Source organism: Chlorocebus sabaeus, chromosome 15 (genome assembly GCF_047675955.1).
Source record: "Chlorocebus sabaeus isolate Y175 chromosome 15, mChlSab1.0.hap1, whole genome shotgun sequence".
Lineage (NCBI taxonomy): Eukaryota > Metazoa > Chordata > Mammalia > Primates > Cercopithecidae > Chlorocebus > Chlorocebus sabaeus.
In genome coordinates, this window is record NC_132918.1 from 36,703,475 (window position 1) to 36,717,535 (window position 14,061).

General features: G+C 41.3%; 1 protein-coding gene across 1 annotated transcript in view; it reads right to left on the bottom strand.

Annotated features, from left to right (window-relative positions):
* Positions 1 to 975: 975 nt before the first annotated feature.
* ARHGEF26 (Rho guanine nucleotide exchange factor 26) overlaps positions 976 to 14,061 on the bottom strand; it is a 143,780-nt gene continuing 130,694 nt past the window's right edge. The window contains exons 13-15 of the mRNA XM_008008663.3: positions 5,543 to 5,610; positions 4,200 to 4,304; positions 976 to 3,454 (exon numbers count right to left, since the gene is read on the bottom strand). Of these exons, the coding sequence (XP_008006854.3) occupies positions 3,312 to 3,454; positions 4,200 to 4,304; positions 5,543 to 5,610 (316 nt within the window). The 3' untranslated portion in view covers positions 976 to 3,311. The remainder of the gene's footprint in view (positions 3,455 to 4,199; positions 4,305 to 5,542; positions 5,611 to 14,061) is intronic.

Genomic DNA, 14,061 nt, shown 5'->3' on the forward strand with positions numbered 1-14,061 from the left:
AGGCAGAAATCTAAGATGTCCCCCAATCTCCCTCCCTGATACTACATCCGTAATTCTTTCATATTGCATGGCAAAGGAATTTAGCAGATGTAATTAAGGCCCCAAATCATTTGATTTTGAGTTAGTCATAAGGCACTTATGAGTCTAACCTAATTATGTAAGTTATTTAAAAGCAGAGTAGTTTTCTCCCACTGGTAGCCTAAGAGGGAGTCAAACAGATTCCAAGTGAGAAAAGGAGTTAACATGCCACTGCTGCCTTGAAGATGGAAGGAGCCTGTGGTGAGGATATGAAGGTCCTCTAGAAGCTGTGAGCAGCCCCTAGCTGTCAGCCAGCAAGCAAACAAGGACCTCAGCTCAGCAACAGCAAGGACGTAAATCCTGCCAATAACAGAAATGAGCTTGAAAGAAGACACCAAGCTCCAGATGAGAAAGCAGCCAGCCAACACTTACAGCCTTGTGAAACTCTTAAGCAGAGAACCCACCCATGCTATTCTAGACTTCTGACCACAGAACTGAGAGATATTAAATGGGTATTGTTTTAGGCCACTAAGTGTGTGGTAATTTGTTGTTATGCAGCAATAAAAAACTAATGTCAAAGAGGTCATTTTTTCACTTCTACCAAGGCTCACAAGGTGGCAGAATTTCACAAACACAAAGGTTCAGATATGAGGTGACCAAATGAATGGTAGGATATGCTCCAGGGGATCAGGGAACTGTGCACTATGTAAGATAAGCGATTTAGTCCTGCAGGTTTATGCCAACTACGAGAAGAAACAGCACGACCCATCTCTTAAAAATGTCCTGGTCTTCTAGGGCAGCTGATGCCAGCATGTACCCAAAGAGAAAACCTTAGTCCCCTGAAATGTTAGCTACAGATACCTTTTAAATAGAGCTCTGACTTGGCCAAAAATCCAGGAAACTGTATACTTAACTGAAAACAACCTAGAGTAAAAGAAATCACACCAGCACAAAAGGACAAGTATCTACAAAATCTTTATAAATTCACATTTTTCTGAAAGTATACAAGCAGTCTCAATTTACTGGGACAAAAATGAACATTTTTGTTCTTTAGTAACGAAGTCAATGTACAATTCAGAGCAGGTGTTCATAGAAACAACTAGGTTTGTAAAAACTGTGTTAAGACAATTCACAGCTGAAATCAAACACTGAATGTGTTAAATACTTGCCATAAAACAACACTTTAATACACAGCATTGATCTTGCTAAATAAGGCTATGATTCATAAGATGCACGTATTTCCAAAGCTGTTTAACATTCTTATAAATTAACTCACAGGATTCATATAATTGCTTTTTAGCTTCAACTGGGTATTAGCAAAAATAATACAAAATGATCCCCATGCAAGCACAAATTTACCTTCCTTCCTAAATAAAACATGAGATTATATTACAACTTGTTAGCCTCTCCTTTAAAATGTCTGTGACATTATTAAAGAGGAGACGGAATTCTTGTTTTGAAAACCCCAACACATCTTTCACTGTGGCCCATTGCTGTTACTTCACTAACACAGTTGCTCAGATTTCAAGGTACTCACGGTCTAAGATTTTACAATTAGAATGTATGCACAGGTCAAAAAGAGCAATTCAAGGGTTAGAAGTCCCCAGTGCCCCACACTGGCTCATTGCCGAGGTGGCAGGGTGCAGGCTGTGTGAGTCAGGCACACTTACCCCTCAACTGGGTTTCTGTAGCTTTACAATTTGGATAACTAGTTAGCAGACAGTAGTTGGGACATGTCACATACAGATTTGAGTCCTCCAATAATGTATACTTTGCCAAGTTTTATCCCTTTGTTAAAGAAAATAGGGAATATATAGCTGCCAGTAAAAATCATTTCCCCAATCTTAGTCTCCCATTCATCATCATCTCCATGAAACCAACTATTAAAATAACCTCTCTCTCTCTGCACTAGTGGAAAAAGTTCTACAGAAACTCAACAGTTAAGAGCGACTCTGGATACTGCAAGTTAAGGCTTTTAGTGCAAATAGAATGAATTCTCACTAAGGTCAAAAGGTTTCAATTGGGTACCATGCTGATTTCTTGATATCTCTTAAGGCCTAATTTTCCCTTCCTTGAGATTACTATAGTGTGTTCCAGCTAATTTCTATTTGGAAACGAGTTGGAAAAGCTGAAAACCAGGTATTATTGAAGGCAAAGCAGCCTCACGTCAGTTTTTTATCAGCTCATTCGGGAAGACTTTTTTTTTTTTTTTTTTTTTTTTTAGAAAGTGGGTTGGGCACAGTGGCTCACGCCTGTAATCCCAGCACTTTGGGAGGCAGAGGCGGGTGGATCACTTGAGGACAGGAGTTAAGAGACCATCCTGGCCCACATGGTGAAACCCTGTCTCTACTAAAAATACAAAAATTAGCTGGGCGTGGTGGCGTACTCTTACAATCCCAGCTACTTGGGAGGCTGAGGCAGGAGAATCACTTGAACCCAGGAAGCAGAGGTTGCAGTGGGCCAAGATCACACCACTACACTCTAGCCTGGGTGGCAGAGGTGGGGGAAAAAAGTAGGACCCCTGTCCTATATTCAGGATTTTCTCACATATGTGAAACCATCTAAATTCTACATTGTTAAAGGTAGCTTAGGTTAATTAGTCTATACTTATTTAAGACTAATATGGGGTGAGATGGATTTTTTTTAAAAAATCCTAAAGTGAGGCTTTCTACTTTCCTTCTAGTGAGGAAAAAGGTGACAAAAATTCAAGTGTCAATGTCCCTTTCCTGGGAAGAGGTTTAGAAAAACAGAACAGCTCATCTTCTGAACTCTACCAGTTCCTTTTGAAGTTAACAAAGCATTAGAATCAGATGTAAGAAAAAAAAAAAAAAAAAAAAAAAAAGCAGGGAAATATTTACAAAACTGGACATTCTTTACAGATATAAAATCTTGCTAATAATGGGAGAACCATATAAGGATGTTTAAAGAGAGACAGTAACCTTAGTAAAGCAAGGACGGAGAAAACCAGGATATAATATGTGCTTTTTATTGCCAGAACATGGTGAAATCAGGAGGAGCAGAGATGACCTGATCCCTGAAGTGAACCGCTCAGCTAGTCTGTGTACCTCAGGAGGTCTGCAGGTGTGTGGTTAGGTAAAAACTGAGCTGTGCAAACTCACTGTATCCAAGTTCTTCTCATGAGAGAGCAGAACAACCTGGCAAGCTTAAAGGCAAGTGTTTTCATTCTTTTAATTAAATAGGCTGTGATAAAATTAACAATAAAACTAGCCCAGAATCAACCAGCCCAGTAAGTGTCGTGCAAATCTTGCAGTAACAAAAGACGATCTGAGAGACTACACGTTGGTCTCCAGTCCTAGCAAGCGTCCCATTCTCTCCACATTCTTATCAATTGTAGCTTGACACGTTATCTCCTTGGCACATTCCATGGGAAACCAGCCTCTTTCTCCATCTCGCAGTCGTTCCCCCTCATACCAGCCTGTCAAAAAGAACAGACTCCACATCAAACAACAAGTATTTGGAATGTGCCAGGCTTCAAGGAGGATATGAAAAAGCTGAGAGGCAGCATCCCTTCCCAGGCTAGATGCTATGGTGAGAAGAGAAAGTGGGACAGGGACAGGTTTCAGGGCGGAATGAATGACATGGCAGGGAAAGGACATGAGCAGAGGCCCTTAAGTGAGAAGGTTGGGAGTATCTGAACCTGGGCTGAGCTGGGAAAGGAGGGGCTTTGGGTAAGGAGAGCAGGAAGAACAGTATTTTTGAAAGGATGAATATTTGGATATGAGAACTAGGTCACTGGGGGACTGGGGAAAAAAGAAAACTTCATGGTTTCCTTTTGAATAACAAACCATATGACTGCATCTACATTCAAAACCAAATTAGATCAATCGTGGAATGTAGATAGCTGAGGCAGATGCACATGAGAAAGCTGAAGGGAAAGCACATAAGGGAAGAGGCAAATGTTTCAAAGTCCCCAAAACACTTCTCCAAGTCATCTTTACGCCTCTGATTTAGGAAATAAAGTCTTGGGGAAGAGGAAAGGAGTAAGAACAGAGAAGCAGCAAAATTAGCCTTAGAGATGAGAAGACAGTACATGTATGCGATCTCAGACAATAACATGTCAAGATTTGGAATATGGGCAATGATGACAAAATGACACTCCTCGGGTCTATAGCACTCTGCATCCTGGACCACGAGTGCCCAATAAGAACGCTCCCACTCACCATCGCTGACACGTTGATAGATGAGGACGACATCAGCCACCTGCAGGGAGAGTTCATCTGGCTGCTTGGCAGTAAATGACCTAATGATTTCCACCTGCGTCAGTGCTGCGGCAGAAAGAGGACATAGTTTCAGTAGCAGAGAAAAAACGTGCAATCTAATAGCGTACACTTACTCATTTTTCTCTGCAATTCAGGCCCAGCATTGAGAGAAACAAGTTGGGCTTCTAACAAAAAGCAGAACATCTTTTCTAGCAGCTCCCTTGCTTGGCTATATGCTTTAGAATTTTAGAAGCTCAGATTTGCGAGGCCTTTATGATGCATGAATCCCCTCAATAACAGGTTGATCGGGAGTCACTAGTCATGTCACACAATGGAGAAGAAAACAGCCATTTTGCATTAGGGAAACTGAGACATGAAAGAGTTGCTGATGTGCCAAGGCCATGCAAAATCTGCAATAGACACAGTTCTCCTGGCTCGCATCAGAGTGTCTCCCCATCTCAGCAGCAGCACGTGAAAGCTTCCACAAAAAAGTTTAGAAATAAAATGAGCTCCAATCAAAAGCTGAGAAGACATGTTAGAGCTCCTCAGAAATGCTGACATGTGACTTCTTAATTTGCTTTTTCATACAAAGCTTGATTTTAGGGAACTTTCAAACCAGTCATTTTGGCTTTTAATCTAAGCTTAAAGCTATCATTTTTGAGTATTCCAAGATAGTGACGTTTTGTCCTAATTCTGTGGATTTGACCTTGCAACTGTAACAATCTAAGGAACCACAGCATCAGTTAGGAAGCTCATAGGCACACACCACCACCCTTTACTGCACCAGTTTCTAATTCTCTAAATAATGAAACACACTTTCTTAGAAGGTCGAAAGGAATTGTTAATTTTCTTTTAGATTAAAAATACTTTCCAGCTTAAATCCAGACTGTCAGTATGGAGAAGGCTTAAACATTATCAACTATTGCCCATTGATAACAGCTAAAGATTTAAGAGCTTTACAGTTCAAGTAGGGCTTTTAACATAGATTATTTAACTTAATCTTCACAATAACCCCATGTTGTATATAATGGTGTAACTGACTTGCAGATGGTGTTAGATAGGCTCTGTAATGCTAAGTAATGATTTGCCATGTTAACACAACAAAGAAATGCACCTCGGATTTGAATTCAGACCCCCTGACTTCCAAAACAAGGACCACACACTTCCGGTGTAAAGCAGAAGGAAGGAAGCCTTGGAAGAAACTTAGGCCTGAGTATTGAGTGTAACTCATTAGCAACCCAGCGTCCAGCAGGGGGCAGAGCCTGTCCATGTTCCCAAGTGGGCTTCCCCTTGAGAGAACTTACAGGTTCGGTCTGCAGGCGGCTTCCCGCTGCTGTGTCCCAGGGCAGTTATCCAGCGGGCTCGCTCGCTCCTAAAACAGAGGACAGATCCAACTGAGATTCAAGGTGTAAAAACACAGAATGGAGTTGTTCTAGGCAGTCAATGCGAAGTCATTCCCAGAAAACGAGAGATTCTCCAGAGAGGTACGGTAAAACAGGGTGAGAGCTTAAAAGAGAAAATCTGGAAAGTCTAAAATAAGTCGGAGACTAGTAATCATTGTCAAAAGAGTCTGAATGAACTTGGCTCATTATTGATTAAAAGGAACTTCTCCTGTGACAGTTTAAAAGTTAATAAGGAGCTGATTACACTAACACATTATAACCCCAAAAGGTATTTATCATACCTATAATTTGATGTTTAATGTTTCAAAAGCATTAATTTCATTTTTAAAAAATCCTAATGTCTCTGCTTCCTTCTCACTTCCCTTCCCACACACTCAAACCTTTCAGAAAAGATGAGAAACTTGACATACTTAGTTGTCTCATCCCTCATACAACTTTTGCCAAATATGAGCCTGACTGAAAGAGAAATTCTTTGGCTATTTTTACACTGTTCCCAAATGCTTACAATGGTTTAATGAGTACAGGAAAAATGATCAATACTTTTAATATAATATTAAGCTATAATTACATAAAAATCATTATTCAACTGAAGAATCAAAAGTTTCAGATAAGCAAGCACTTTTCTACATATTGAAGTCACCCTAGTTTTTTATTTTGAGCAAGTATTAAAATTACAATTAATTAAATACTGCCCCCACCACACACATACTTTTAACTCTGTTATGTATTTATTAAACACAGGTACAGGTCAGACACTGCACTCGACATCCACTATTCCACGTAATCCTCCCAAAAGCCCATCTGAAGGATGCTAAGATCAGACAGAAGTTCAGACGCAAGCAATTCAAACCAAAGTCAGTTTCTACTGTGCCACTCTACATTCTTAAGAAAAAATGCTTCATGACCAACACCTGGGGGAAAAAAGTCTCTTCTCTCATAGCAGCCTGAATCTACAGACGCTTGTCGCTGTCACCCCACCTTCATCCCCATGTGCATCCTTCCAACCCAAGCAGAGAGGACGACTTACTGCACTGGAACACAGCACCCTTGCCCCAGCCTTTCCTATTCCTTCCCTCTGTTTTTACCTAGATAAGCCCATTCATTATTGCCATTAAAATTTCTTAACATACGTAACATAAACTGAGTTAATCATAAGCGAGTACAGCTCTGTGTTTACTTACCAAGACACAGATGCGCCAGGCATTTCCATTCTGACTCTTTCCAATCAACAACCTCTGTCCAAAGGTAACTGCTCTTCTGTTTTCCATCACCATGGAATTTCTATTACCATGCCTCTTTTGTACTTTTTGCAAATGAAATCCTTTAGTATACATGCTTTTGTATTGGGCTCCTTTGGCTCAACATATATCCACTCAGTGTTGAAAACACAAGGCTCACTTCCTCCAGCGGGGGCTCCTCTGATACATAAATCAATCCTTCCATCCCCATCCCAGTCTGATAATCCTATTTCCAGGGCACCCCTCTGCACAATTCTATTATACTGCTGGTCAACAGTAAGCCTCATAAAAGCAGGCAGCTTATCCATTTGGTTCACTGCATTATCTCTACAACTCTGCCCGCCACATACCAGGGGCTCAGTATACGTCTGCTAATGAATGAATTATATAACTCATCACATATTGAGCCCAATCATTTACTGACCCATCTGCTTCTCTTACCAGGCTATAAACTCCAAAATGGCAGGAACTGGGCCTTGTTCTAAATAATATTCTGAAGCACGTATGTGTCAGGTATGGTACTAAACAATTCCAAGTATCATCTAACCTAATTTTTATAACACTCTTGAAAAGAAAACAGTACCAAAATTATTTCTATTTTTTCAGAGGACAAAGCAAGTCTGGTATGTTAAACACCTAACCCAGGCAGTCGGAAATCAAAGAGGTGGTGTTACCTAGCAAGTGTTTACAAAATAATGATGGAAGGCAGGAAGGGCGGAAACTGTGGGATCTTGAAAGACAGGCATTTTCAAAGATTAAGATGAGGCTGGGCCTTGGTCAAGATGGTGTGTCAAGTAGTAATATGCACAATTTATATAGAAGCCAAGGCTCCTGTCTTGCTTTTGAAACCTCTCTCTCTAATACAAGACAAAGGGCTGTACCATAGTTCTATAAGAAATAAGCAAAGCACAACTTCATGTAAAATAATTCCCAGGCAAACACTTATATCTTTGCTATCATGTCTTTATTGGGAATAAGATCATTTTTTATGCAGGCTCAAGTGGAATTTCCAAAGTACAAAGCCAATCAAAAACAAAATACCTTATGAAAGGAAGAGTTGCTCACCAAGAGAAATCGAAAATGATCCATTTGTGTCTCTCTATGCCATACCCAAACAAGTTATACACAGCCTATACTGCTGTCTTCTGGAGCAATTTAGAGCAACTTAGAGCCAGTGAGGCAGATCTTCCTGTACACAGACACCATCTCTGGCACTGAGTGGCCAGGATCAGCAGTGGCTTTGCCCTGCTGCCAGTTTCCAGAAGTCCAGATGAAATCTTTCACTTCTGTGGCATGCTGCCTGGATGCTAATAGCATCTCTGAGACATGGCCGCCCCTCGCAGGGACTCCAGAGGATACAACAAGACACTCATTGTTGCTATCACTGAAAGGAGCAGCTTCTTGAAACTGCTTCATTTGAGTCAGTCTCACCCCCGTCTCAGATGCTGTTAAATCCACAGGACTTTCCCTGGGGCTTCCAAAAGCCTGCCAAGAGACCAGGCACTGTGGCTCACGCTTGTAATCCCAGCACTCTGGGAGGCCGAAGTGGGCGGATCACCTGAGGTCAGGAGTTCAAGACCAGCCTGACCAACATGGAGAAACCCCATCTCTGCTAAAAATACAAAATTAGCTGGGCATGGTGGTGCATGCCTGTAATCCCAGCTACTCAGGAGGCTGAGGCAAGAGAATTGCTTGAACCCAGGAGGCAGAAGTTGCAGTGAGCCGAGAGTGCGCCATTGTACTCCAGCCTGGGTGACAAGAGCGAAACTCCGTCTCAAAAAAAAAAAAAAAAAAAATGCTCCCCCAGCTATGAAGCAGAGAGCACTACATCTCTAAAGTAGGAACTAAGTTGTTGTAAGATGGATTCTAGGGACAGGAAAAACCAGGGCATAGACTTACCTACTATTAAATTTAGCTTTGAAGTCTAGGGCTTACTCACAGACATCTATTTTCTCCAGGGACATATTGATACAAAACAATGGAGATGGATTCACAATCTACCACACAGCCAGTTCACAGACTTTTCCCTTTGCCCAAAGTGACAGAGTAAGCAATGCTGCACTGAGGCCCATCTGCAGCATATCAACTTTCAAGACTCACCTGACCATTCCTTCCTCCACCCATATTCACTTTGCACAGGCCCTGAGCTGGGTAGTGCAGAGTGAATACACTGGACTCCCTTGCTTTTCACCGCCCTCAATATGAAGGAACACACAGAGCAGAAAACACTCAACAAAACCCAATACAGCGTGCAGTGTGCTGAAATGGAACACTCTACCAAAACGTTTGACCTAGGCAGAGAGAGAAGACTACATTGAGAAGAGACTCTTTTAACTTAAATATCTATAAATGCAGTCCTTTCATAACCCTCAATCTCCATGCATGGCATGAAATGATGTTTCTGCAGTTTTCTATCAGCTGTGGTAGCACCTTGTTCTCTCTCTCATATAATTAATTATGCACAGCAGGTTTAAAGTTAATTGCATGAAGGTCAAAGATACAGCAAAGTCTCACTTCTGATGGAATACCAGGCATCAGCTACAAAAGACAGATACATACTGAGAAAGTAGGAAGTAGGCTTTGAAATCACAGAGGCAGGGCTGCAGATGAGGCTGCACAGAACAGAACACAGGCTGAGGACTCCATCACATAACAGGGTTTTCCCGATTTCTCAACAGAAAAAAAGAACCCTCAGTTGCTCTTTAACCTTCCTTTTATCCCTCCCAAAATGGCATTTGACCAGTTACCTTTTGTGTTTCTTCTCACAGCCTACACATTTACCTTTGGTTCCTTTTGAATTTTCTATATCCATGGCCTTTGAAAAAAGTCCTTCGAACCTTTGTAAAGAATAGGATTGTGAAGATAGCTGTTTTTGTTCATTCCCTTGCACATTCAGTTCAACCAGATTAGTTCAGAAAACTGATCCATGAAAGAAAGCCCATAGCATGAAAAAAAGTCATTAAAAATGCCTTAAAAAACTAGATTATCAGCTCAATTTGCCAAATTTAAAAAAATCCAACTGAAGCAAAATAATATCCCTAGCCCACTAATTAAGAGTTCTAAAATTCTGATTTTTGTCACATGCTATATAGTTAAATCAATTATTTCTTGTTTATCATATTACGTTAGTTCAGACCTAAAAAATCTGGTCCAGAATCCTTCAGTTAACCTGAAGCGGGTCAATAATGTTTCCTTGTTGATAAAAGACCTCCTGTCCTGTTGGGGTTGGTGATGAGGATTACATAAGATCAGATCCTTTGACAGGCACTAGATAAATGTAAGATTACGATTGGACTTAGAATTTAGATTTGACAAGGAAAAAAATGCTGTACCCTGCAACAAATACAATGTTTCCATGTGTACTGTCTTTATGTTGTGATTTTTCTAAAAGGATGAAGTATATAACTATGTCAGAGATACTATTTACAATTTTATTCCATTCCATGTACTTCCTGTTGTTAATTAAATCATTAACAGAAGCAGGAAAAGCTCAAAGACTCCCTGCAAACAATGCCCCTTTATCAGGAGGCCCAGGAATTGGTGTCTGGATGGTTGACAGCACCGACCACATTCATTATGCTTCTAGCTCTGTGAGGGAGAAATTTTGAGAAGGATATTTGATGATGGGCTAAGGTCATCATATCCTATAACTGTCATATAATGAGTGAAGAAAGTTTATGTTCATCACTGAACATGTCCTAGATGTTTCATGACGGTATACACTGCACCCAAATGACATCGAAATTTTACTGCAAATGCAGGAAGCCAAGGATTCCACTTGCCACAGCCTGTTGTGTGTGCCAGCTGCAGCTGTCTGTGCTTCATTTTAATGAAGGCAGACAAAGGGGGCTCTCTGGCTCCCACATTCCTCTTGAAAGACCCAGAGGGAAAAAGGAATGACAGTGGTAAAACATTCTTCTTTTGTCCTTTTATAAAGGGTAGGCTTTTGTATTTTTCGCAGACTATTGTCTCATTAACAATACCATGACTTAGGGCCTGTCATGGACAAACAGATATAACACAGTATACATGACTTAGATGTACATCCCAAAAAACACTGACTGAATCCTTAATAGCAAACATTGAAAAACAAGTAAAATTTGGGAAAAACTTGCTCCAGCAGTAACAACAAGGGCAGTAAATAGATGACAGATAGGAAGTAGTTTTTCTCCACACCCGGTTACTCTTCTACCTTGTCTTGGATAGAGAAAAGCTAGTTATAATATTTACAGATCAATCCCAAAAATATTTACTGGGAACCCACTCTCTATGTACAAAGCAAGGAAAGGACAAGATTAGAGCTGAGCTGAGGGATTGGTGATAAAACAGTACTGTATTGATGGGAGAGGAGAAGGGCTAGGAGGTCATCGGGGTAGTTCAAAAGTGATCTGGTTGACCTAGGAAGGAGGCAGTGGAACGGAAAGATGTGGAACGATGAAATAGACTTTTACACAGGAAGAACTGGCAGATGATGGATCTGTTCTGACACAGAAGCATCAAAAACAGCACCAAGTCTCCAGACTGCATAACACAAAACAGTGTCAATGGTACCATTTACAGAAATGTGTGTGTCGGGGAAAGCCACGGGCAGTGTTAATGTTTGGTTTTGGACAGGCTGCATTTCTGAAGAGGCAGAGAAGAGGAATGGTCATAGGTGTGAGAGGCAAACTAAGAGCACAGATAAGAGGCTGAGAAAAACATAATCTCAAATAAAAGGTTAGCGTGAAAGAGCTAGATGGTCAATAAAACTAAATACTAGAGGTAAAGAAAGAGGAAGATTGAACTGCTGAGTGTGAAACCAGGAAGCCTGTTAATCTGGTGGAGAGGCCTCAACAGGGTGCCAGAGGAAGAAGCCACGCCAAGGTTGATTAAGAAACAACTCAACATATGGTGCCAGCAGCTCACGCCAAAAATCTTAGTATCATCGATTCCTCTCTTCCACTTACTGCCACCTCAACTCATCCAATCCATCGGTTGGTCCTGTTGTTTTTGTCTCCAAAATACAACATTTCTATCTCCTCTTATATATCATGGTCCAAGCCAACATTGGGACTCCCTCGACTACTCCAACAGGATTAGGGTTAGGGTTCTCCTTATTTGCCCCACTGAAACTTCTGTCCCTCACCCCAGGGCCCCTGCTGTTCCTGGAACTTCCTGCTATGACTTACGTGGCTCTAAATCAGTACTTCTCAAAATACTTCTGGTATTTTGGTAGAGAACCAATCTCCTCTCCTTGAATCCATTGCGGACCAAGCATTTTTAGAAATACAATAAAAATCAATTGTTAAAATCATCACAAGTTTTCATGCCTCAGAAATGTCAAACTGCTTCCTACATACCAGGCTGGTAACTACCTGAGGACTGATGGCCCACAGACAGCACTGGAGTAGCTCTGCTCTTACACAAACTGGCCTTTGCTGCCCACTGACCGCCACCCTCTCCCTGGTTTATTCTGCTCCAGCCACATTCTCCAGGTTCAAGCCAAGTTTGAGAACACTAAACTCATTTCCTTAGAGGTTTTGCACTTGCTGTTCCCTTTGGGTGAAACATTCTGACTCTGCATTTTCCTAAGGGTTGACTCCCCCTTTTCACTCAAGGCTCAAATATCACCTCTCAAGAGAAGTTTTTCTGCACCACCTAAGTTAGAGTACATATCCCCACCACCCCCCAATTAGCACTCACTCCAGATCATATCACCGGCTTTAGGGTCTTCACTACTTACCACTACCTGAAATGATCCTATATTTTTAACCGGATCAAGAAGAAATGCTTTCCCAACATCCCAGTTCGTTGCAGGCCATTTGCCCACGCAGACTGGCAAAAGCTTCCATCCATCCAGTCACTCTTCCTAAAAGCAGGAAGCCCAAGGGGATCGGTTCTTCACTTGGATATAAGCCTAAGGGCAGAGATCTGATCTCTGTATGCTTCACTGCTACATCCCAACACTGAGAATAGCACCGGGAAGTAGGTGCCTGACAAAAATCCACTGAATGAATTAATCCGGAGAAACGAAGGCCACTCTCTTGAGAAGTTCTGTAAAGGGAAGGAAGGATGTAGGAATAGGCTGGGAGTTTGGAGTCATACACTGGAGGGTGGGTGAGACAGAAAACATGAGGGGAAAGTGAACTGACAAGAGTGTCACACGCAGCGAGCACTGGGCATTCTCAGGATGAGACTGCAGTGTGTGGTACTGAGAGGTTCCTCAGCAGAGGAAAGGCTTGACATGGGACCTAAGAGGAGCTACCTGGCCACCTGAGGAGGCCTGAAGAGGGCACTCCAGGAAGTATGAAAAACACAGGCAAAGGAACAAAAAAGGAAGTTTAACATGGAAAATAATTTTGGGGATGCAGCATCTATTTTGCATTTTATTATAAAATATTCCAACCCATATGATACCCTAAATTTAACATCTAGGTTTCCACAATCTTTTTCCTTTTTAAAGCCTATGTATTTTGGCCAGGCACAGTGGCTCATGCCTGTAATCCCAGCACGTTTGGAAGCTGAGGCGGGCTGATCAATTGAGGTCAGGAGTTTGAGACCAGCCTAGCCAACACGGTGAACCCCGTCTCTACTAACAATAAAAAAATTAGCCAAGCGTGGTGATAAGCACCTATAATCTCAGCTCTTTGGGAGGCTGAGGCAGGAGAATCACTTGAACCCGTGAGGGGGAGGTTGCAGTGAGCTGAGATCATGCCACTGCACTCCAGCCCCAGTGACAGAGTGAAACTCTATCTTAATAAAATAAAAAATAATAAAGTCTTTGGACTTAAAAAATTATATATTTTAGTAGTTTCTCACAGTTAATGGCAACTGACTTCCTGGAGTTTTCCTTCCAAATACAGAACAAGCCAAACTGAGCAGCGAAGTGGGGGTGGAACAGCCTACTGGTTGGCAGCTTCTCCATAAAAAGATTAAAATTTGTTACTAGAAAGAGTGCTAGACTGTCAGGAAGGCCAGATTCTAGTTCCAGCTTTGGCAATAACTCACTTCCTGTATGGCCTTTGTGAGTCTCACTTCACATGGGGGAAGAAAATGAGGGAGCTGGACCATGTATATAATTATAAATATGTGTATATATTTATAATTTGTTATTGATAATATTTTATTTTATATACTATTATAATTATACATAATTAGGGTCATCATATATTTCATTGTGTAAACAAGGACCTTTTGAGAGTC